General features: G+C 36.1%; 1 protein-coding gene across 1 annotated transcript in view; it reads left to right on the top strand.

Annotated features, from left to right (window-relative positions):
• The first annotated feature begins 1105 nt into the window (after positions 1 to 1105).
• The window catches only part of LOC145674209 (uncharacterized), a 34713-nt gene continuing 12727 nt past the window's right edge, over positions 1106 to 23091 (top strand). Inside the window, exons 1-4 of the mRNA XM_081744044.1 lie at positions 1106 to 1295; positions 1431 to 2370; positions 2518 to 2777; positions 3234 to 3659. Of these exons, the coding sequence (XP_081600170.1) occupies positions 1106 to 1295; positions 1431 to 2370; positions 2518 to 2777; positions 3234 to 3659 (1816 nt within the window). The remainder of the gene's footprint in view (positions 1296 to 1430; positions 2371 to 2517; positions 2778 to 3233; positions 3660 to 23091) is intronic.

Below are 23091 nucleotides of genomic sequence, written 5' to 3'. Positions count from 1 at the left end.
CAAGGAAAAATATAGAAGACTCCAAAATCCAAATTGAACCAAAAAGGAGAAAAATTAATGATAGTATTACAAAAAAGGGTGAACTAGCAACACTGCTAGAAAACAGGAAAAGGAACAGTAAAAAGACTTTTAAAGAAGAAGATTATAAGTGCATGGAAGAGGTACCAAATATTTATACTTCCTTTGTACATGGAGAAGAAAAATATCTCTTCCCAATACAGGAAGAAAGAAAGGAGCAAATACAAGAGAACACAATATCTAGTACAACGTGTGGAAGCGAAGACACTGTAGAAAAGCTAGAAGACAAAAATAAAAGTAAAATGCAGGGAACAAATCAAGAGCTATATGAAGAAATAAATCAGACATATAGACTATCAAAACTAGAAGAAAAACAAATATTGGCTACAGCACTGAGGCAAATAGTAAGAGATTTGCATGTAAATGGTAGATCAATAACTTATCCAACTCTGGAAGAGACAGATAGAATTGAGCTAAGAATCTATAATTTACCAGCAAATGGATTTGAACTTCTAGATCTGGTGGATCAAGTTTTTGAAAGACAAGGAATATACTGGTCCTTAGAAAACGTTTATAAACAACTAGTTAGAGCACACGGTAGAGTATATTATGATCCTACGAAATCAGGTGCGGATGCTTACGTTTTTACGAGATATGGATGAAAACTATCCCACATTAAAAATAATGCAAAATAACGCACAGGGAAGCAAGGTGGCAACAATGGAATTAAGGAGATTAGCGGAAATAAAAAGAATAGATATTGTGGCAATACAGGAGCCATATCTTCTAAATAGCAAATTAACAACCTTTCCTGTGGGAAGTAGGATCATCTATGTAGGAGAAGAGCCAAAAGCTGTGACTGTAATCATGAATAAGGAAATTGAAATACTGAAGCTAACTCAGTATGCAGATAATTGGATAACAACAGTGGAAATTAAATGAAAAAAAAATTAAATTTTGGATAATTAATGCGTACTTTCAATACCGCCTACCAACTCAAGATTTTGTAAACAAAATACAGGACATAATAGGACAAAGAGGTAATAATAGTATTCTGCTGTTGGCAGACACAAATGCAAAGTCGACAATGTGGGGAGCACAAGAAAACGATGACAAGGGTGACTTAGTAGAAGATTTAATTATTCCAAATGGACTGCAAATCTTAAACGTGGGAAATAGACCAACCTTTATAGGAAACAGAGGAAAATCACACATAGATGTATCATGTGCAACCACTGAGTTAGCAAACAGAGTAACAAATTGGCATCTGGGAGACAGTAACACGCTAAGTGATCACGAAATTATAACCATAGAGATTCAGGCAAACCAAACAACCAAAGTAGCAGAGACATATAATATAAAGAAAACAAACTGGAATAAGTTTAAAGATAATTTAAAGTTACCACAAATAGAAGAAGATAGTAATATTACACAAATAATACAGGAAATAGAGTTAGTAACCAAAGAAGCACTAAAAGATGCTACCCCAACAAATAAGGAAATTAAGAAATACGAAGACTTTTGGAACCCCAAACTCCAGAGGTTGAAACGAATAGCAACATCAGCAAGAAAAAGCTACCAATCAACACTTCATCCCATTCTGAAGGAAAGGAGATTGGAAAAATACAGAATTGCTAAAAGGGAATACAAAGAAGAACTATTAGAGGCAAAAAAGAAATGTTGGGATTTATTCCTAAAAAAGAATATAGAATCAGATCCATGGGGAACACCCTACAAACTAATTACACAAAAAGTCAACCCTCTAATATTGAGCACAGTTAAAAAACCTGATGGAATGCTAACTACGAACAGAGAGGAAACATTAACGGCACTAGCAAATAAGTTCTTCCCAAAGGATATAAAGGAGACAGATACGGAAAGTAACATCGAGTTAAGAAACAAAATGATGGAGGAAACCATTGATACTGTACCAGAAGAAGATCTGGTAACAAATGAGGAGATGGAAAAGATAATGAAGAAACTTAAAAACAAAAAAGCACCAGGAATAGATGGACTAAAGAATGAAATATACAAAAAGGCAAAAGATATTTGGACACCATATCTAGCTAGACTATTTAACTGGTTACTTAAGAAGCAACTTTTCCCAGATTCCTGGAAAGTTTCAAAGTTAAGTATCCTATCTAAAGGACCAGAAAAGGACGCCTCAGAAGTTGGATCTTATAGACCCATTTGCTTGCTTAAAAACATTTCCAAAATTTTTGAAAGAATAATCCTAAACAGGTTACAAAAATATAGAGACGTTAAGGATGATCAATTACAATATGGTTTTAGAACTGGAAAATCAACAGAAGACGCCATAAATAGGTTAGTAGATAATATAAAGGAAAAAAGGTACGAACGAAAATATGTCTTAGCACTCTTTATATATATTGAAGGAGCTTTTGACAATCTTTGGTTTCCCTCTCTTCTAGAAAATATCAGAAAATTAAATTTGCCTAAATACATAATAAACTTAATAAGAAATTACTTATTAAACAGGAAAATCATAATACCGAACGAAGAAGGAGACATAGAAATTGAGACCGAGAAAGGTTGCCCACAAGGTTCTATCCTGGGACCAACTTTATGGGACATTGAGCTACAACCATGCTTGGAAGTATTAAACAAGATGCAGGAAGTGGACATAGTTGTTGCATTTGCCGACGATATTGCAATAACAGCAAGTGGAAATAGCAGAAGAGAATTAGAAATTAAAACTGCAAAAATAATAGAACAATTAGACAAGTGGAGCAAAGATAGTAAACTGAAACTATCAACGAGCAAAACTAAATACCTAATTTTTGGAACAAAGTTACAACGAAACCCAATAATAAAGCTAAATAATATAAACATAAAAAGAGAACAAAAGATAAGATATCTGGGAATAATATTAGATGAAAAACTAAATTTTGATGCACATTTTAAATATATAACAACTAGAGGGAACAGCATAGCAAATAAATTAATTACGATAGCTAGAAACAAATACAAACTACCATTGAAAATAATAAATTTGTACCAAGAAACCATTTTAGCAGCTGCAATAACATATGCATCAAGTGTTTGGATTGGGAGAACATTAGAAAATAAAACATATAAGAATAGATTAAATAGACCACAAAGAAACATACTCATAAGATTAAGTGGAGCTTTTTCATCAACATCACATAGCTCATTAAGTATAATATTAGGAGTAAAACCCATGAATATTGTAGCTCTGCAGAGGGCAGCGAACTATTGGTTAAGAAAAGGAAATCTAGACAAAATCAGGAATACATTTGATAAAGAACTAAATACCGAAAAAGAAATTGAAGATCATATGATAGCAATTTGGAATGAAGATTGGCAACGGTATGAAGGAACTCACAGAGTACATCAGATATTTCCAAACATAAAAGATAGACTACAAATAAAACATTTAAATCCCACTTACGGAATAATTCATTTCCTAACAGGACATGGACCGTATGAAGATTACTTGTATAAAATAAAATCCAAACGAACACCAAGCTGTGAATGTGGAGAAATTGGCACACCAGAACACCACATTATGTGGTGCCCAACAATGGAAGATGACGTGATACTAAGAAGGGATATTCGAAACAAGACTTTACAAGAAATATTAACTAGCAAGGAAGATTGTGAGAAATTGAAAAAAAAAATAACTAATGAATACTCAGATATAAGAAGAAATATGTACAGAAGAAATTTAAACAATGGAGAGAATTAAAGTGATGAATGAAAGAAAATGAACGAATGTGAGACTTGTTCCTGGACCGGAGAAAAGACTCCAGGAGAGGAAACACAGGAAATCCGTGTCTCCCACCGGGAACAAATTGAATGAATGTATGCACCTCCAGCCTAGGGACTGGAAGAGGAATTCCGGTGCAAGAGTGTGTGAAGAAGAGTGCGTGAAGTGGAGAGTGGTGGTGGGTTCACGGGAGGGAATAGGGTAATGGCAAGAAAGGACAAAATGGAAAACACCGCATTTACCGTTTCGGGCGCCAGGTGAAGTTGGTGAGGATAGTACTGGGATACAACGGACCGGGGTCCACACTAAGTGCTCCGAGTGGACCCCGGACCCAGTCTATAAGAACCAGCCAAGATACCAAGCAACGCAAAATGAGCGGTTAAAAGAAATAAATAAATAATGAATACAGTATTAGAGTTAAATGAAAAGATAAATTTTTAGTATGTGGAAGAGAAAAAGTAGACAATAAATGGAAAAACATACAGGCTGAAAAACTAAAAGCTTAAGTTAAGCCAGAAATTCGTGTGGTGCAAGGTGAAGTTAAATATATATATATATACGAGTATATATAAATAGAAAGTCATATAGGTGAAAAATAAGTGTCAGTGATTATTAGTGTTAGTGACAGCAAAAGCATACAGTCTAGTGTAGTGTTAAGAATATTAGTTTTGGTGCACAAGTGTTAGTGTGGAAACACAGGTGAAAACCATTAGTGCAGTGAAAGAAATAGGTGAATACCAAAGAAATATATTTAAATATATATGTATGTATGTATGTATATATATATATATATATATATATATATATATATATATATATATATATATATGTATATAAAACATATGGGTGAAAAAACCTAATCATACAGGGAAAACCTGCAAGAAACAAGAAGAAGCCTAAGGTAAAAAGAAGAAGCAGCCAATAGGTAAAAACATAAATACGCAGAGAACACAGATACCAAACACACACACAGAAATACACAAAAAACAAGCAATCTAGATTCAAACTTATTTGTTAAATTCTTAGTTTTTTTGTTTTTTTTTTTGTTTGTTTTTTGTTTGTTTTTCGTTTTTGTAAATTTTCCCTTTTTTTGGTCTCTTTTCCTTCCCTATTCTTTCCCTCCCAAATTTTCCTATTTTTTTCTTTTTTCACTTATGGAAATAAAGAAAAAAACAACAAAACTACCATAGAAATCATTCGCAATGATGATAACTCGTCGGTTTTCGAATGCTCTAGGTAACCGACTAAGAGTAACGCGACTGAGCGAATGTAAAAAAAAAAAAAAAAAAAAAAAAAATACTGAGTTAAGTGATAGCTTGGGTTTGGCTACGATATATGTAGTTCTTAAAATATGGGGGGAACAAGAAAATATTTGATTGAATGAAATATATCGATTTTTTTTTGGATCAAGGGCCGCAAACATTTTTGAACGGACCCTAAATCTAGTTTTCAATTTTATTTATTTATTTATTTATTTTTTGAATAAACACATCATACTGAGTAAATTGTTAATTTTGGTTTGGCTGCACTATGTGTAGTTCTCGAGGTATTGATTCGTAGAATAAAATGTTTGACTAAATAAAGTATTTTGATTTTTTGAATCAGGGGCCAGAAATTTTTTGAACGGCCACTAAATCGAGTTATCGTATTTTTTTTTTTTTTTTTTTTTTGTGTAATAAGCACGTCATACTGATTTAAGTGGTATTTTGGGTTTGTCTACACGATCTGTAACTCTTAAAGTATTTGGTGTACAAGGTAAAGTATGAATAAGAAAATTTTGTTAAATCTCCCTACGCAGCGGGAAATTTCCCTCAAAGTAGCATCACTGACTGGATTTCGAAAACCTCGTGCTAGAAACGTGTCGTCGATTCCAAATTTTGTGAAGATTGTCCAGTTCTAATTGAATGTTAAAAATGTGGCTGATATTTCTTTATTACATTTTTAGAGGTACATTGGAAATGTTGATTTATTTTTTTAAAAAAAGTAAAGCGTCCTATCCTACGAGTTATACATTCCAACACCACATAGTTGTATACAAGGGTTATATATTTCTCAGACTTTTGTTTCATGGCCAAATGATAATTAGAAATGAAGGATAACCATTTCTCGAGGCTAAGATCAATCTTTATTGTTGGGAGTGGATTGCCCAATAAATACCATATCACTGACATATAATGAATTGTCTATATAATGTATTTGATTATTTCATACTGCATGTAAGAAGAAAAAATACTGTTCGTACATGAATTAGAAACTCTAACAGAAAGTAGGCTCAAATTTTGCAAACGGTGCAAGATTTTGAAAAAAAATCGAAAAATCTTCCCTTTATGGTATCTCTTGCCGATTTATATGAAGAGTTTTTAACTTGTGTTTGTAAAGAGACATGCACAGATGTTGTGAGGAGTGACAAGGAGATTCATGCTCATCTATGAATGATGCGCTGGTAGAGAGGGCAGGTTTAGCAATTAGGTATATTAAAAAATCCCACACAAGCTTATTACAAACCAGAAATTATAAGGGGGTCGCTAGCAAGAGGATGTAAGGAAATGAGGTCGTGGTAGAAATTAGGTTGAAAACCACTAGCATAAAAGATTAGTAACAAGTATTAGAGACGCGGGCTTAACTTACCCATATGTCTCTGCAAAAATAAACAAGAATATGAAAGAGAAAAGGAAAAAGCTGCTTCTTCTTCTTCTGGTAACATCCGTTTGAGGTTCAAGTTCATATCTAAGTTGTTCATTATGTATTTCTATTGAGAACGATTGTTGTAGATCCTTATAAGAACTACCATAATTTAATACTGGTTAATTAATAGCTTATACCAACAGAATAATTATTATTCTAATTGCTTCAGAGATAACACATTTAGTTTAGGTTAATTTTTGATTTTTTTGTTTGATTTCATAAACATGAAAGAAAGCGACATCTAGAAACAATTCTGGAAAGGTCTGGAATATATTCTAAAGCGTTGGCGCATTCCTATCGGCAAACGAGTAAAACCAGCGAGAAAGTATTTTCATTTTGATCACTGGAAGATAACGTAAATTTATTTTTCTATATTTATGTATGTAAACTAAAGGATCTTTTAAAATATTGTTTTGAGAAAGCGGCAAAATCTTCGTTTTACTCTTGTAATTCAGGACATTAAAATTTTAACATGCTACTTAAGTTAGAAATCTCATTCTGTTATATTAATATTTTGGTTGTTCACAAATTTTCGATGTCAATGTAAATATATCAAAAACAGATTTTTTTTTTTAATGTCACAGTACCAAAATTTGTCGATTTGTAAGAATTCAATTAGTTTTATGGATTACAAATTCCTCAATTAAATTATTTGCTCATAAACTTACCTTCTGAACAGTGACGTAACTAAGAAGGGCAAACGGTGCTTGTGCCCCATTCACCGGACTTGGGGCGCAAAACTGGGTAAATACCGGTATTTATTTTAACTGTAAGGCAAGGAAAGGAGTTTTAGGAAACTAAAAATCATAGAAAAAATAATACCACATAAACTTAAAAGAACAACAACGGCTCGCCAACCTTAGGATCATATCCATAGAGCGTAAGTTAGATTCAAAGATCTTTTTAGAAGACATTGTAAAAACTTTGCAGCCAAAAGAGCCCACTAAAGTTAAATTTTGATTCCAGTCTTTTGTGTTTTTATTTCACTTACATCGATTTAAGAGATTTGCTAAATTTTCGAATATAATATTGGAGACAGCAACTTGACTGTTTGTCATAATTAAATATTCTATTCTAAAGCAACAGACTGTTGATTCATTCTACACATATGCACATCCCGTTATAATTCCAAAAACATTGTGATTTTCAATTATGATGATAATACTATAAGAATACGCCAAGCATGCTACTCTCAGATTATTTGGCAATCAAATATCAATTAGTTTAGTGTTTTGTCTTGTAATACAAACTAAATTGTGTATTGGAATTTTGAAATCAAGCTTTGCTTTACCATTTGAAGAAACATAGAATAGGAGAATTACTGTGTGAAGTGAAGTCGGGGAGTGTTTTGGTTTGATTGGTCAGGGCCGAGGGCGCTAAGACGAGTTCTTGCTACGAGCGACATCTAGCCTAGTTGCTTTGCCGATTCTGAAATATATATTCCATTATTTTTAGTTAAGAGTTCAAATGGCGAATTTTGCATCTCCAATTTACTCAAATCCTTGCATTTGGAATTTTGAAAACAAATAATGGGAAAATTTAAATAGGTCTATTATAGAAATTGCTCCTTTTCCCTTTAGGTGCGTAATTTTCAAGAACACTTCCAAGTGGAAAGAGACATGTTTTATATTTTAAATGGTGAGTTTTGATGCCAAGGTTCACCTTCCTATCTACAATATGAGATACTCTATTCTTGGGGAAAAGTCATGAACCACCATTTACCCCTTTATCTAATCGAATATAAGTAAAATAAAAAGTTAGTTTGCGTGTCTGTCTGTGTGCTGTGTGAGGCTTGGGGACCACACGATTGGACAGAGAGTTACCAAATTTTGGTCCGGTGTATCTTCGTGCAGGTCAAGACCAAGACGAATCACTTTTTTCAAAATTCGAACCAGAGGGGTCTCAAGGGGGCGTTTACCGGGACATGTAAAAGTAGTAGAAAACGACCGATATCAGTGTCGAATCCATAGTTTTGGCGGTCGCTGAGATGATTGGTGAAACTCCGATCGCATTAACTTCCAAATTCACCCCATTCAGGTGCAGTCCGGGGTCACCAGGGGGGTTACCGAGACAGTAAAAATAACCCAAAATGACCGAAATCAGTGTCAAACGCATAGTTTCCGCAGTCGCTGAGATGAATGGTTATTCACCTACATTCCTTAACTTCCAAATACATCCTACATCGGCTGCGGACCAAAGGCATTTTTTTTTCCTCAAAATTCGAACCAGAGGATCTCAGGGGCGTTTACCGGGACATGTAAAATTGTAGAAAATGACCCATATTGTTTTTCTTTCGTTGCTCAGTTTCTTCACATAGATATTTTATCTAACTCATGAAAAGAATGGGTACTTCAGCTATAGATATTTATTTTTCTAAAACTTCTACCTTATTCTTTGATCTCTTGACAAAAGTAGTATTTTGTTCAAATTTCAAGTTTATACTTAGTAGTTTGCTGATTAAAAGCCATCCACTTCTTCTTTTATAGATATTTATAGGTCTACTAGCCTTTGACCAGCTGGGGATCTTGCCCCTAGACCCTCGCATTTGCTCGGCCTACGGACTTGCACCTCAGACCCACAATTCTATCGAATTTCAAGTTTCTTTTTCTATTTCAACTACTTAAAGATAATATTTTATATTCCAAGAAAACGTCTATATAAATAACAGGGAGATTTTTCATTTTCCCTTCAGACGCCTAAAAATCCAAAAATATTCACTTTTCTGTGGGTTGCTCCCGGAAGGCTACAATCGTTCCAAGTTTAATCTTTGTAGCCCCACAGGAAGTCCCTGAACATTTTGGGCTGTAGAAGATTTTCATATAACTTACATGGGAAAGGTTTTTCCATTGCTCATAAAATCCCCACTAAAGTTTGAAATTTTTATTTTTGGTGACTTGTTCAGGTAACTCTAACGAGAACCTACAAATATACCGAATTTAATGTTTCTATTCTAATTCCAAATATCCAAAAACCTGATATTATATGTCTTAAATAACGTCTATTTATATACCATGGGGAATTTCTTCATTCCCTCTTTAGAGTCCTTAAGTGACAAAGCGGTTAGCGAACGCGCCTTTGGCGTGGCAGATCCGCGTTCGACTCCCGGTGGGAGCTCATGTGGATCGGATTCCACGTTAATCAGTAGGTGCACGTCTCATATAGCCTCGCTCCTGAAAGGGACGTTAAACTCAAAATCAACTCAATTCATCCCCCCTTTAGACTCTCTAAGACTTAAAAGTATTCAGTTTTGGCAATTTTTCCTGTGGGTTAGTCCCAGAAAGCTACAATCATGCCAAGTTTCAACTTTCCATTTGAACCGGAAGTACAATTTTATTTATGTCAATTCGTGTAATTTTATATATAGAAAGGATTACGATTGTTGTATACATAGAACCCATTCTTAAGAATTTCTGCTCTACCAGGTGATCTGGTAGTTAGCGCACGTGGTTCTGGGTTCGACTCCTGACTCAGAGGAATGAACGCATTCCGGTATTACCTTAATCTATATGTCTATGTCTCGCATAGCCTAAAAGTTGAAAAGGGTAACTGAAGTTAAACAAACTTATAAGTTAGCTTCTAGCATTGAAGATTATTAAGAACTAGCTGAAATACCCATTCTTCGACGGGATCAGATAAAATATTTATTTAAACAAAGTGAACAACGAAAGAAAAAAATATTGGTCATTTTATACTACTTTTACGTATCCCGGTAAACGCCCCCTGAGACCGCCTGGTTCGAAAGAAGAAAAAAAAAAGCCTAACGCCCCCAGCCGATGGGGGCTTATTTGCAAGTCAACTCCAGTAGGAGTATCTCCGTTCATCTCAGCGACCGCGAAAACAGTGGATTTGATACTAATATCGTTCATTTTCTAGTACTTGTAGTGTTCTGGTAAACACCCCTCTGAGGCCCCCTTTGTGCGAATTAAAAAAAAACACTTTGTCCTTGTTTGGACCTGGACCAACGTACCCATAACAAAAATTGGTAACTCTAGGGGGTTACATGCACAGGACCGACACTGAGCTGAATTGTCGGTCGTATGCCGTGTCGATCCTGTGAAGTGTCGGTCCTGTACCTCATTCCCACTCTAGGTCCACTCCTCTGGTCCTCAGGCCGCACACAGACACAGACAGACACACAACCAACTGTTATTTTATTTATATTAGATTAGATTATTAGAGATGCGGGCTTAAAATACCCATATGTCTCTTCAAAATAAACAAAAGAAAAGAAAAAGTGACTTGTTCTTGTGCCACATCCATTTCAGGTTTAATTTCATTTCTTAATTAGTTGTAACATATTTTTATTGAGAACTGTTGTTCTAGATCCTAGAATGACCTACCATAACTTAATAATGATTAATTCATAGCTTATACCAACAGAATAATTATTATTCTATTTGCTTCAGAAATAATACATTTAATTTATGTCAACTTCTGATTATTGTGTTTGAACTCAACAGAACGGGAAATGCTACATCTAGCAACAATTCTGAAAACGTCTGGGGCGAATTCTAAAAATGTTGCTGCGCCTCTATCGGCGAACGAGTACAATTAACGACAAAGTATTTTCACTTTGAACGCACAGTAAATCTATTCCGCCTTCTGCAGAGTCGTTTTGAAGTATGATTAACGTCATACTAAGGGTCTGACTACTACAAGAACCTTAAGTTAGTCGAATTCTTTAGTATGGCACTAATCACGCTTCAAAATTACTCTTCATACGGCCCATTGTGTCTACGGTTACATGTATAAATGTATTCGTATTCTAAAACCTACTGACTACTGCATCTTGGAACAGAGTTATTGCTTACTACTAACAACAAACGTTCGCAAAGTGTCTAGCGAGTATGTGTATCTCGTTCTTTGCATGTAGGCACAAATTAGTCTCTAGATATCAGGAACGCATGTTGTAGCTGCTCATACAGACTGTTTTGCTAATAAGCGCTTTAAGATAGCCGTACATGCAGCAAAATTCTTCTCTATTGCAGTAGAAAGCTATTGAATCTGACTCCATAGAATTAGTATAGACTAATACAGTGGTTTCCAAACTTTTTCGACTGACGATACACTTTACATAGTGAGACACTTGTTTGATATATTATTAATAATCATATACACAATAGTAGTGTAAGACTGTAAGATTCTTTAAACTAGAAATTATATGTAGTACTGAGCAGTATTTCTGGCGCTGGAGGCATTGAATGGTACAGTCTCTCTTAAAATAAATATCAACTAAATTCTAAAATTTTCTAAGGAGTGCATGATAGGTCGGTGAAAGAGCGCTTGCCTCTAGTGCTTGGTGTTCCTGGTTTCATGTTAGCTCGCGCCGAGTGGACTTTGGCGGGCAGACACCATGTTTGTAGGTTTTGTCGGAGTTCTCCCGTTTCCTCTCACTTTCTTCATTCCACCATTTTCATTTATTTCTCATCATCACCGTCTCTTTTAGCCTAGCCGGCAGATACCTCGGACATAACACTCAAAGATTTTATTTCATTTCGTGTTACTCCCGTTTCGTTCCACATTTCGTTCCATTAATTCATTAATCATTATTCACTTGCCTTAATCATTCGTCTCCCTTAGCCTAAAGGGCATACGCGTGGGATGTTAAACTGATTCATTTTTTCTAAAATGTTGTAAATTCTCAAATTTCGCGACAAACCCTACGGGACTTCGTGACACATCGGCTGGGAATCACTGCATAAGGAACTTTATTACAATCTTTAACCTGCCTCTGCCTTGATAATATACAGGGTGAATAGTTTATCTTGATCATCCGCTATAATGGACAAACCAAAAGAGAGAGAAAAGCGAAACTTTGCACGAAGCATCTATAAGGATAGGGACATTTTAGCACGTATTAAACAGAAAGACCCAAAAAGAGTGTTGTCAACCCAATATAATGCTGAAAATGGCGTATTTGTGGAAAATATCTAAAATGATTGTTGTTTCCCTTCTCTTCCATAGCATTATAGCAATAGCTTTTAGTAGCTGTAATTACATCAAGCTCTAGCAATTACACGATTTAAGCAGTGTAGCAAACTTCAACAATGTTTATCATATCTCTGGGTTGAGATATCGAAGTGCTGTAAACGGCAAAATAATTTACTCATTCATTACAAACCATACAAGTAAGTTTTTTGAAATATAGGCTTTCAAAAAAAAAAAAAAAAAAAAAAAATAAGCCTTGATAACGTAGTTCCTATTCATTCGAAACAAGTCATACCATGACTATAGTATCCATCGCTAAAGCACTTTCGATATGCATTATCCTGTGTACCTCCGTTGTGCTTCATGTGTGTTGGAGGCTTCCGAGCTTTAGATGTTTGTGATACTAGAACATCCTTAGTTTGCAACACTAAATAATAAAGATTGTATTTTAAGTTTACGTTTGACATGTTGATTTGAAATATGTAATAACTTGAAGTAGTGCCATTTGAAAAAAAAATTATAACCTTATATTGGGTTGACAACACCGTTTTTGGGTCTTTCTCTTTAATACACGCAACGATGTCCCCTTCCCTATAGTTGCTTCTTGCAAATTTTCGCTTTTTTCTCCTTTTGGTTTCTCCGTTATAGCAGATGATCAAGATAAATGTCCACCCTGTGTGTTTACATTAAAAAATGTATTAAATAAACATTTTAACTTTTGGTTACTTTCTTGGGTTTTTAAAATTAATTTTGATTTCCCTCCTGATTATTTTTATTTTCCACTTAATTAACTTTGGTTTTCCTCTTGAGAACCACTACACTTTTTCACGTTTGATAATTGTTTTTCTTGTATATATAATTACGTTCACTAATGTTCATGTAAATTTTAACATACTCTACATGCATAATAATTGAAGAGTACAGTGAGAAAAGGGGATGATCCTTTTTACTAATATTTCAAGAAACGATTTTTAAAGTTCAAAACATTTTATTTCCTAAACTAATAGTGGAAAGTGTTTCAAATCTGATTTTCAAGTTCGTTATAATATTGGAAATCAGCTTTCGAAATTTTATGCTCAACGTATATTATTGTAAGGAAAAGAATACAAAAAAAAAAAAAAGAAAAGAAAGAAAGAAAATGGTTTGTACGGGGTAAACAAGAATTTTAAGAATGACCCAAAAAGTGGATCAAAAGATTGCGATCTTGAAATCAGAGATGAGACCTTTCTCATTGAGCCACTCACTATACCCGAATTATAACAGGGAAAGGCGCTGCCCAGTCCGACTTCAATTGGTTAGGTGGTGGGTTGATTTGGAGTTCAGTGCCGAGGCTGTTTAAGACGTAGACTACACCTTAACATTGTACCCGAATCACATAAGGTCCCACCAGGATTCGTTCGCATTTCTCCCGTGTCGCAGATGAGGAAAAACATTCTGAATAATTTTAAAAACACTCAACACCAACGAAATAAAATATAGTATTTTATTTCCTTATCTGTGTGATGTATATTTTTTTCTTTCTTGTTACCTTTATTCTTTTATGGAAATTAGAAAATGGATATTCAGAACAGTTTTGGTTTTCAAATACTTAATGCCAAGGAGTAGACAGACTATTTTATTTTATTCTCTGCATGAAATAAGCAGGGGCGGATCCAGGACCGACTTCTAGAGGGGGGCGGCGGATTGTTATACTGCTACTTAGAGCTACTTTTAAGAGCTTCAAACTCTGGGATGGGTTCTATTTATATACATGAAATAAGAAAGCTTCCTCTTCTTGGGGGGGGACGATTCCCCCATCGTCCCCTTGGATCCGCCACTGTTCTGAACAGGGTTGAATGTGCATTTTTTCACTTCCATGCTTTCATTATATATCTTCGCTTCTGTACTTAGACCTTTTAGTTACAAGACTGCAGTGATATGCTAATGGATTATTATTATTATTATTATTATTATTATTATTATTATTACCCTGAAAGGTATGCTACATTTTAACCATGATGAACCTGAGGTCTTGCATACCGGCACCTTTATTTTTAGAAATAAATCGCTGTGTATAATATAGTATATTTACTATAGTTAATAAATTTATGCAAAGTGTGTTACACTAACGTAAGTATTATGTTCACACTTACATTAAGTTGTACGAAATGCGTATTGTTTTTTTTTTTTTTTTTTACCACTTTCCTCTTGAAATAAAAATCAAGTGGGCATCTCTGTTTGGGTACTTTTGGTGGAAGCAATTCAGGGTTCAATTCAAGGGAGGAGAGCATTGATCTCGTTACTGTGATTTAGGTTTTAACCTTAAATTGTTGTTCAACGTCTCATACTCTCTGTTCTGGAGAGGGCACTAAACTTCGATAAAACAAACATACTTAACAATTAGTTTAATGTCATAGAAGATTATTAAGAATAATTAAGACGCGGGCTTAAATCACCCATATGTCTCTTCAAAAATAAAATAAATGTTAATGGAGAAACAAAAAGCAACATTCAATTCAGTCTTAACTTATTTCTAACTTGATTGCAGCATATTCCAATTGAGAACTGCTGTTGCATATCTTAATTTGGTCTAATATAACTTAACGTTACCCAAGTCAAAGCTTATGTTAACAGAATAATAATTTTGTTACTTTTCTCAGAGAATGTGAAATAAATATATGTTAATTTTTGTTGATAGCTTTTTAATCTAACAAGACAGTATTGATTACATCTAGGGACAATTTTTAAAAAGCTCGAGGAATTATCACAAACACTTTTCTCCTTCTATTGGCGAACAAGTGAAACTAATAACGAAATATTTTAAGTTGAACCGCATGAAGATACAGAGCTGGCTATACCATAATGTGTAAAAGTGCATTTGAACGGAGCAGCAAGTTTCGACAGGTGGAAAAATGTATCATAACTATATTATTTAAAATAAATATTTGTAGTTGGAAACAAACTTCATGATGATGGTATTTAAATTTACTAAGCTGACCTTCTATTTAAATACTACATTCATTAATCACGTTTAGGTCACATTAGTTTAAGGTCACATGGACAGTGCTAAAGCAAATGGTCAAACAAATCCCAACAAGAACTTGTTGTCAAATACAAGAACTCAATTCTCAAACAGTAGCGAACATCTGTTCCATTTAGTTTGTTCTCGCGGTTGTTATATGAAAACTAGTCTTGTCTTTGTCACAAGTAAGTCCCTTATCATTGAAGGTGGAAATAAGTTTCTTTTTATTTTTTTTAACAATTTTAGAAGGAAAATCAAGAAATAAAGATATAAGAGCTAGTTGCACTGGAATTGCAAACTGATATATTGAGATTGAAGCTTGATATTGAAAACAAGTCTTTCAGTCAGATAATAGATTATTATTTAAAAGAAAAAAAAGCAGACGCAAAGAGATTATATTTGTAGTGTTTGAGCCTTTCTGAGTGTGAGTGCACTTTCTCTCTCCTTTGTTGTTCATGAGTGGTAGCATACTTAAAACCGTGGCTTTTAAGATTTGCTCTTTCTGAAGAAAGGAGGAGAGCTGCAAATGATACCATTGCACGGGGAGACAAATTGCCTAGGGTCGACTCTGTGAAGATATATAAATATATTGTATATACGGTGATTGAGAACTTCTGTAGGTCTCTAATATTGCTCTAATTGCAGCTTACATTAACAAAATAATAATTATTTTGCTTGTTTTAGAATAAATTCAGGAAAGGATGTGCTAATTTTGTATTGATTTTTTTTTCATTTCCCAAAAAAGAACCGTTTACCTCAACCAACAATTCTGTGAAGTTCTATGAATTTTAAAAATATATTGAAAGACCGAATACATGCAGTAAGTGAAGGAAATGTAAGTGAAGAGAATTTGAATCTAAAGTATTATAGAAATATTATATAGCCTATTTAGCTATCTAAGTATATTTAGAAGGGAGCCAATTTCCTCATTGGTAGAACTCTCATATTCGGTGTTAGGGATTCGTGGTTCGAACCCAGGCCTAGTGAGTTCACTGACGTCGTTAGCTTTTTTTAACCCTCTTATCCCTAACACGGATGAATCAAAATCAAAATCCTCTTTCTGACAAATTTTATATATACACAAAGTAGTATAGTTTCTTTAGATATATTTGACTAAAATCTAGGGGGCCTCTCGACCCCTCCCTGCTAACGACGCCCGTAGTGAGTTTCAGGTGGATCACATCATGTGGATGAGTTTTCTGGAGATTTCTTCGTTTCTTCCCAGACTCTCATTAAACGACATCTTTAATTATCATTGAAGTTGATTAATCATCCGCTTTGTTCAATTTAAAGGTAAATAAAACACATTCAGCCAGTGGCGTACGTAAGGGAAAAATGAAATGAAATCTTTAAGTTTTACGTCCCACGGGTATGCCGGTTAGGCCAAAGGAGACGGTGGTGATGAGAAATGAATGAAATGGTGGAATGAAGAAAGTGGGAGGAAGCGGGAAAATCCCGAGAAAACCCACGAGCACGGTGTTTGTTCCCCACAAAGTCCACACGGTGCGAGCTGGGATCGAACTAAGGACCCCAAGTACCAGAGGTGACGTACGTAAGGGAGGGGTTTCCGAGTTTTAATGCCCACTTCAATGATATTCTGAATGCGTCACTCTATCTAGCTGTAAGCGAGAATAAAGATGCTTAATATTTTCGTAATCAGCATCGCATATGTTTTCGTATGCCAGTAGATCTGTCGAATACAATCTAGAAATGCCATCTTTCTTCATATCTCTCATGGAAACACGGCGGCTCAGTAATAGAGCAGTTACCTCTGATACTTGAGGTCTCTGTTTCGATCCCGGACAAGTAATTGTGTTATGTACAACATGATAACCGTGGGTATTCTCCAAGTACTCATGTTTCCTCCCACATTGCCATTCTACCAATTCTTCTATCATCACTCACTCGCCTTAATCACCCGTCTCCCTGTCTAAAGGGCACAACGTGGGACGTTAAGCTCATTTAATTTTTGATATTTGTCATACGGTAACTCTATATAAGTAATGATTTCAGAAGATTTTTTATGAAGGAATGTTGATTAAGCGGAGGGGAAGGTAGCACTGGGAAAATAGTGAGAACTCAGGTTGAAGACGATCGGTTGAAATGCTCCACGACGGGGGGGGGGGGAGGTACCATAGCTCTGGATAGGAGAGGGACTTTCCTTCGTGCCATCCACTGAAATCATAATTGGCAGGCGTGCACTCAGAAATTTTTGTTGAGAGGAGATCAAGTTTTGGAAGAGGAGGGAATTCACTCTTCCAAGCTACTACGTCTATGTAGTATTAGTATTGAACAAGTATTGTTCTGCAACCGAAAAGACAATAAGTAATAGTAAGCTGTTTCCACTTATATTTTCAGAAGAAAATAAAAGATGGAAGTAGACAGCTTTTATAAGAAAAAAAAAATACAGATGAAGTGTAAGATGAAATTTTCATGCTACGTCAATCATTTCTCTGCTAAACAAATATAATTTTATTGACAAAGTGTACAAATGCATGTTGAGTCTTGGGGGGTCCAAACGCGGTGAACCCCTCACTGGTGCGCCCCTGATAGTTGTCCTTTACCTTCTGACTGAGTACCGTTGCCTTCAGTGGTACTTAAAAATATATTTGGACAGAAGTTCTCCTCTTTGCATTCATCACAAACCTCCAACAGTGATTGCCTTTTCTGCAGCTTGTGTTTGTCCATATTGGACCTACAATGAGTAAATATTAATGTCATTAGTCGTGGGTGAGCCAGTAGTGTATTTAGGGCGCTCGAGCCCTAACATTGAATGCATTTTTTTAATGTACTTGCAGCAATAAGAAAAAAACTCGTGAAATTGTCACCTAACGTCTCTTGTCGAAATGCAGAAGAAAAGGCAGCATATGTGTAACAGAACGACCCATCTCTCATCACCCCCACCACACACACACATACCAACAAACACTTTTAACAAGCGAGAGCTCTTTCATGGCTAAGCGGTTAGGGCACGCGCCTTTGGAATGGAAGACCCGGGTTCGAATCCACGCAGGAGCTGATGTGGTTCGGATTCCATGTTAATCGGTAGGTCCTGTCTCATATAGCCTCGCTGCTGAGAGGGACGTTAAACTCAAAATCAACTCAACTCTTTTAACAAGCGAATTTTTTTTTTTGCAGCGGAACGCTTTAAATCCCTACTCCAATTCGGCACTCTCTGTTCTTGTCACATTTCTCCTGCGCATGTTTGTTAATGTATGAATACAGTGTGTGTATATATATACGCGAATCCAAGGGGGGCTATATAGACTATATCCCCCTTGACGTTCAGGTATACACTGGATAAAATGGACTTCAATCCTGCTTTACAGTGGATAAAGCTGCAGACTTTGGTTTAACCCCTCCCTTGATCGAATCCTGGATCCGCCACTATATATATATATATATATACTGCCCCCCCCATTGAAAATTTCTGGATACATGCCTGGTGTAAGCACTCCTCTCACATGTCGTATACATTTATGTAGCAACTAATAATAATACATTGAAAGCGCCGAACGAAAGGTAGATGGAAACAGAGGAAGCAGATACATAGCAGCAGAACGAAATGCGTAGGTGAGCGCCCAACGATGATTTAATGCGAACGTGCTTGAACCTAATCGAAATTCAATTCCCAGGTGGAAAATTAATTTCTGAAATTATACAGTGTAAAGGAAATCACCTTGAAAGTATTGTAAATTAGATATAAAAATCGTTACCAGGTGTTGTTAAAAATAAAATTTTACTTACGGTCAGCCTTACAGTCAGGATTATTTTTAAGTTGAATGCAACACTTTTCATTTAAGAAGCTTCATTTTAGATCCATTACTTAATCTAACGTGTCTTAATATTTTTCAAATCATGACGTATAAGAACAGGATAATAATTTTTAAAATTATTTCAGAGCACGTGCATTATAGTTAATTTATTTTTCGAAGACCATTTAATTACTTAGCGTAGCGTAATTGTCTACCTCTAGCGTTACCACTCAACATTCCTGTTACTTACGCGTACTCCAAAAGTTTGGCGCACCGGATTGGGGTGAGAAACTCAAAAAACTGAAGACAAATTTTAATATTTAACAAGTTGAGGTGAGTAATTATATTCCATTTACGGTTATATGTATAAATATATTTGAATAGTAAGTGAAATGAAATCTTTGTTTCACGTCCCACGGATATGCAGGTTAGGCTAAAGGAGACGGTGATGATGAAAGATGAGTGAAACGGTGGAATGAAGGAAGTGGGAGGAAACGGGAGAACCCCGAGAAAACCCACGTGCTTGGTTTTGTACACCACAAAGTCCACACGGCGAGAACTGGGATCGAACCAGGGACACCAAGTACCGGAGGTGAACGCTCTACCACTGAGCCACCGTTCGACCGTAAATGAAATGAAATCTTTCAGTTTAGCATCAGGGGTTAGGGGCGCAGTGGCTCTGTGGTGGAGTTGGTGCTTGGGGTCCCCTGTTCAATCCCAGCTCGCGCCACGTGAACTTTGTTGTGGACAAACACCATGTGCGTGGGTTTCCTAGGGTCCCCAGTTTCCTCCCACTTTCTTTATTCCACCATTTCATTCATTTTTCATCATGACCGTCTCCTTTAGCCTAGCCGGCATAATCGTGGGAAGTGAAACTTAAAGATTTCATTTTTCAGTTAGGGATTACTTGAATGCTATCCCTTCTGAATTGCTTTACCATGCAATATAATTTAACAGTGTTCTTGTATTTAATTTCTACTTTCGTATTTTCCACTATTCCTTACCACCATTTTCTTAATTCGTGCTTGTGAATCGGACGCGATTTGTTCCAATTCTTCTACGTACCTACAGCTATTTATGCTCTTAATACAGTAATTTGTCTAATGACTATCCTCAAAAAAAAATCATAAAATTATTTTAGACTACAAAGCAATATCGTAGGCTTTATTAGAATTATAGAAGTGAGACTTATGCTGGTATGAAAGATCTAATGAGTACGTGTGATTGTGGAGTCGCTGTTGTTGTATTTATATGCTGCGATTACTTGAAATGAAATGTACCCTTTTAAGACCTAGATTATGCCCATTAGGCTAAGGGAGATGAATGATGATGAAATAATTTGTCGAATGAAAATATGGGAGGAAACGGGAGTATCCCAAGAAAATCCAAGAACACGATGTTGTCCATCACAAACTTACTTGGCCAGAGATCGAATCAGGAAGTTATTAGTTGGAGAAATTTTCGTGAGTATGAGTGGATTTCTGTAATACTTTACAGGGTGGCTAGAACATTAGAGCACCAAAATGTGTAGAGATGAGATGGTCTACCACAACGTATTTCATTTGTCGTGATTACATGCTCCGACCTATCCCTATCATTCAATGACTACTTCCTTCAGCGTAGTTCATTTCTTGCTTACCTAACAAACAGGTCCTACGCTTCTTCCTTCTTCCGCAATCTTTCTTCCCTCCCTTTCCTCGAATAATGTGATCGCCGAGGAACATCATCTCTCATACGAGAGGTTTACCATGGCTATAGATGCCGAAAGCCCAGAAATTTAATTCCGGGAAGTGGAAATGACATGACATCTTTGAGTTTTACGTCCCACGGTTATGCCGGGTAGGCTGAAGGAGATGGTGATGATGAGTGATTAATAGAATAGTGGAATGAAGAAAATGGAAGGAAACCCACGGACATGGTATTTGTCCACCACAAAGTTCAATTGGCGGGTGCTGGGATCGAACCCAGGACCCCAAGCACCAGAAGTGAACACTCTACCGCTGAGCCACCGCGGCACCGAATCTGGAAGTAGAATATGAAAATTTAAAAAAAGAAAATCGACACAGATGGTAACGTACTCCGATATTTGAGAACCACATACAAAGTGTTAAAACTTTTTAGAAAAGAAAGATAAAAGTGAATTCATATTGTATATAATAAAACGATAGAAAGAGCTGTTTGCGAGGTACACAGAAGTGTGATAACTGTTATTAAAGTTGATATATTTAATGCAGCCGTACTGTTAAAACTATATGCGTAAATGCACACTGTAAACCAGTGGCGTAGACAAGGAGATGACGCACTCAACTCCACCTCTCTTAGTATAGTAATATGAAAAATTTAATTATGCTAATATGCAGTATATTCCATTTGTAATCACCGATAACACGACTTCTCTTACAATTTATCACAAGTATTGTACAGTCATGGTAAAAATGCCTTCCGTTAGCTTTCTTTAATTCCAAGTGAGATTTTGTTGAGTTGAGTTTAACGTAGCGTTCAGCAGCGAGGCTATATGAGACGTAGACCTACTGATTAACGTGGAATCCGAACCACATGAGCTCCCACCGGGAACGAACCCGGGTCTGCCACGCCAAAAGCGCGTACGTTAACCGCTTAGCCACGAAGGAGCTCACGTGAGATTTTGTGTACTGTATTCTTCTTGTTTTGGGAAGGGTCTCTTTCTTATTAACATATGGATGAAAATTTACCATCTCCGGTTGCAAGTACTGACCATTAAGAAAAGAAACGAAATGCTCAAGTTCTTTTAAAAAAAATATTGAACTTTTGTTTAGCCTAATTGTTAACGCACGTGAACTCAAATTCGTAGTACGTGGTTCTCGGTTCTGCTCCCAATTGAATAACAAACATTTTCCAGAAGGGGGCCGCGGTGGCTCAGTGGTAGAGCGTTCACCTCTGGTGCTTGAGGTCTCGGGTTCGATCCCAGCCCCCACCAAGTGAACCTTGTCGTGGACAAACACCGTGTGCGTGGGTTTTCTCGGGGTTCTCCCGTTTCCTCCCACTTTCTTCATTCCACCATTTCATTTATTACTCATCATCACCGTTTCCTTTAGCCTAAAAAAACGGCATAATCGTGGGACGTAAAACTTAAAGATTTCATTTCATTTTCCAGTGGATTCACCCTGAATTATAAAAAGTCACGGTGCCTCAGTGGTAGAGGGCTCGACCTGATGAGTTGGGTCCTTGATTCGATTCGAGCTCGAGTCAAACTGGCCATGTAATGGACAACAATTCCGATCATTATTATCATGAGTCATCTCCCTTAGCCTCCAAGGGACGTAAAATTGAAAGGTTTGATTTTTTTTTTTTTCATTATCGTCGGGCAATTGGGAAGTTACGTGAATGTTAAGAAGCAGCGAACTCAGCTCCAGAAAGTCAGAAATAATCTTAGAGTTGATGCACTGACCACATTACCCAGTTGAGTGTGCTACATCTGGATAGCCATAACCCTTCATGGATTCTACCTAATTTCATCAGTATTTCAAACCTGTATGACTAACGAAAACTGAAAATAATGTGACTTTTTTGTTATCTGTCCCCCCTCCAATTTGGTTCACCTCTGTGTACTGAAATACAATCTCAGGGTGATGTCACAGAAGCATATGAAAGTCTCTATGACCATGCTTCTAACATTTTAATCATTAACGCGTGGTCAAGTGATCGACTTATATCTATTCAGTTCAAATTTACTTCAAGTATGTACACTACTGCTGTAAGTAAATTTGATTTGGTTCAGCACATGCTTTTGATTTTTTTGAGAAACTACATGTGAAAGAAGTCTCAAGTAAAACCAGTACCTCTGGCAACCCTTCAATGATGGTGGCTTCACTTCCAAACAAGGAAATTAATTCGCAACACTGCCGCATGCACAGATAAATCAAACAAGTAATAGGTCTGTACCTACTTCCGGAACTCCGCACGATAACTCTTCA

This window comes from Thermobia domestica, chromosome 17, assembly GCF_964235325.1.
Source record: "Thermobia domestica chromosome 17, izTheDome1.hap1.1, whole genome shotgun sequence".
Taxonomy (NCBI): Eukaryota; Metazoa; Arthropoda; class Insecta; order Zygentoma; family Lepismatidae; genus Thermobia; species Thermobia domestica.
Note: the sequence above shows the minus strand (reverse complement) of the source record. Positions and strands in the feature narration are given on the sequence as shown.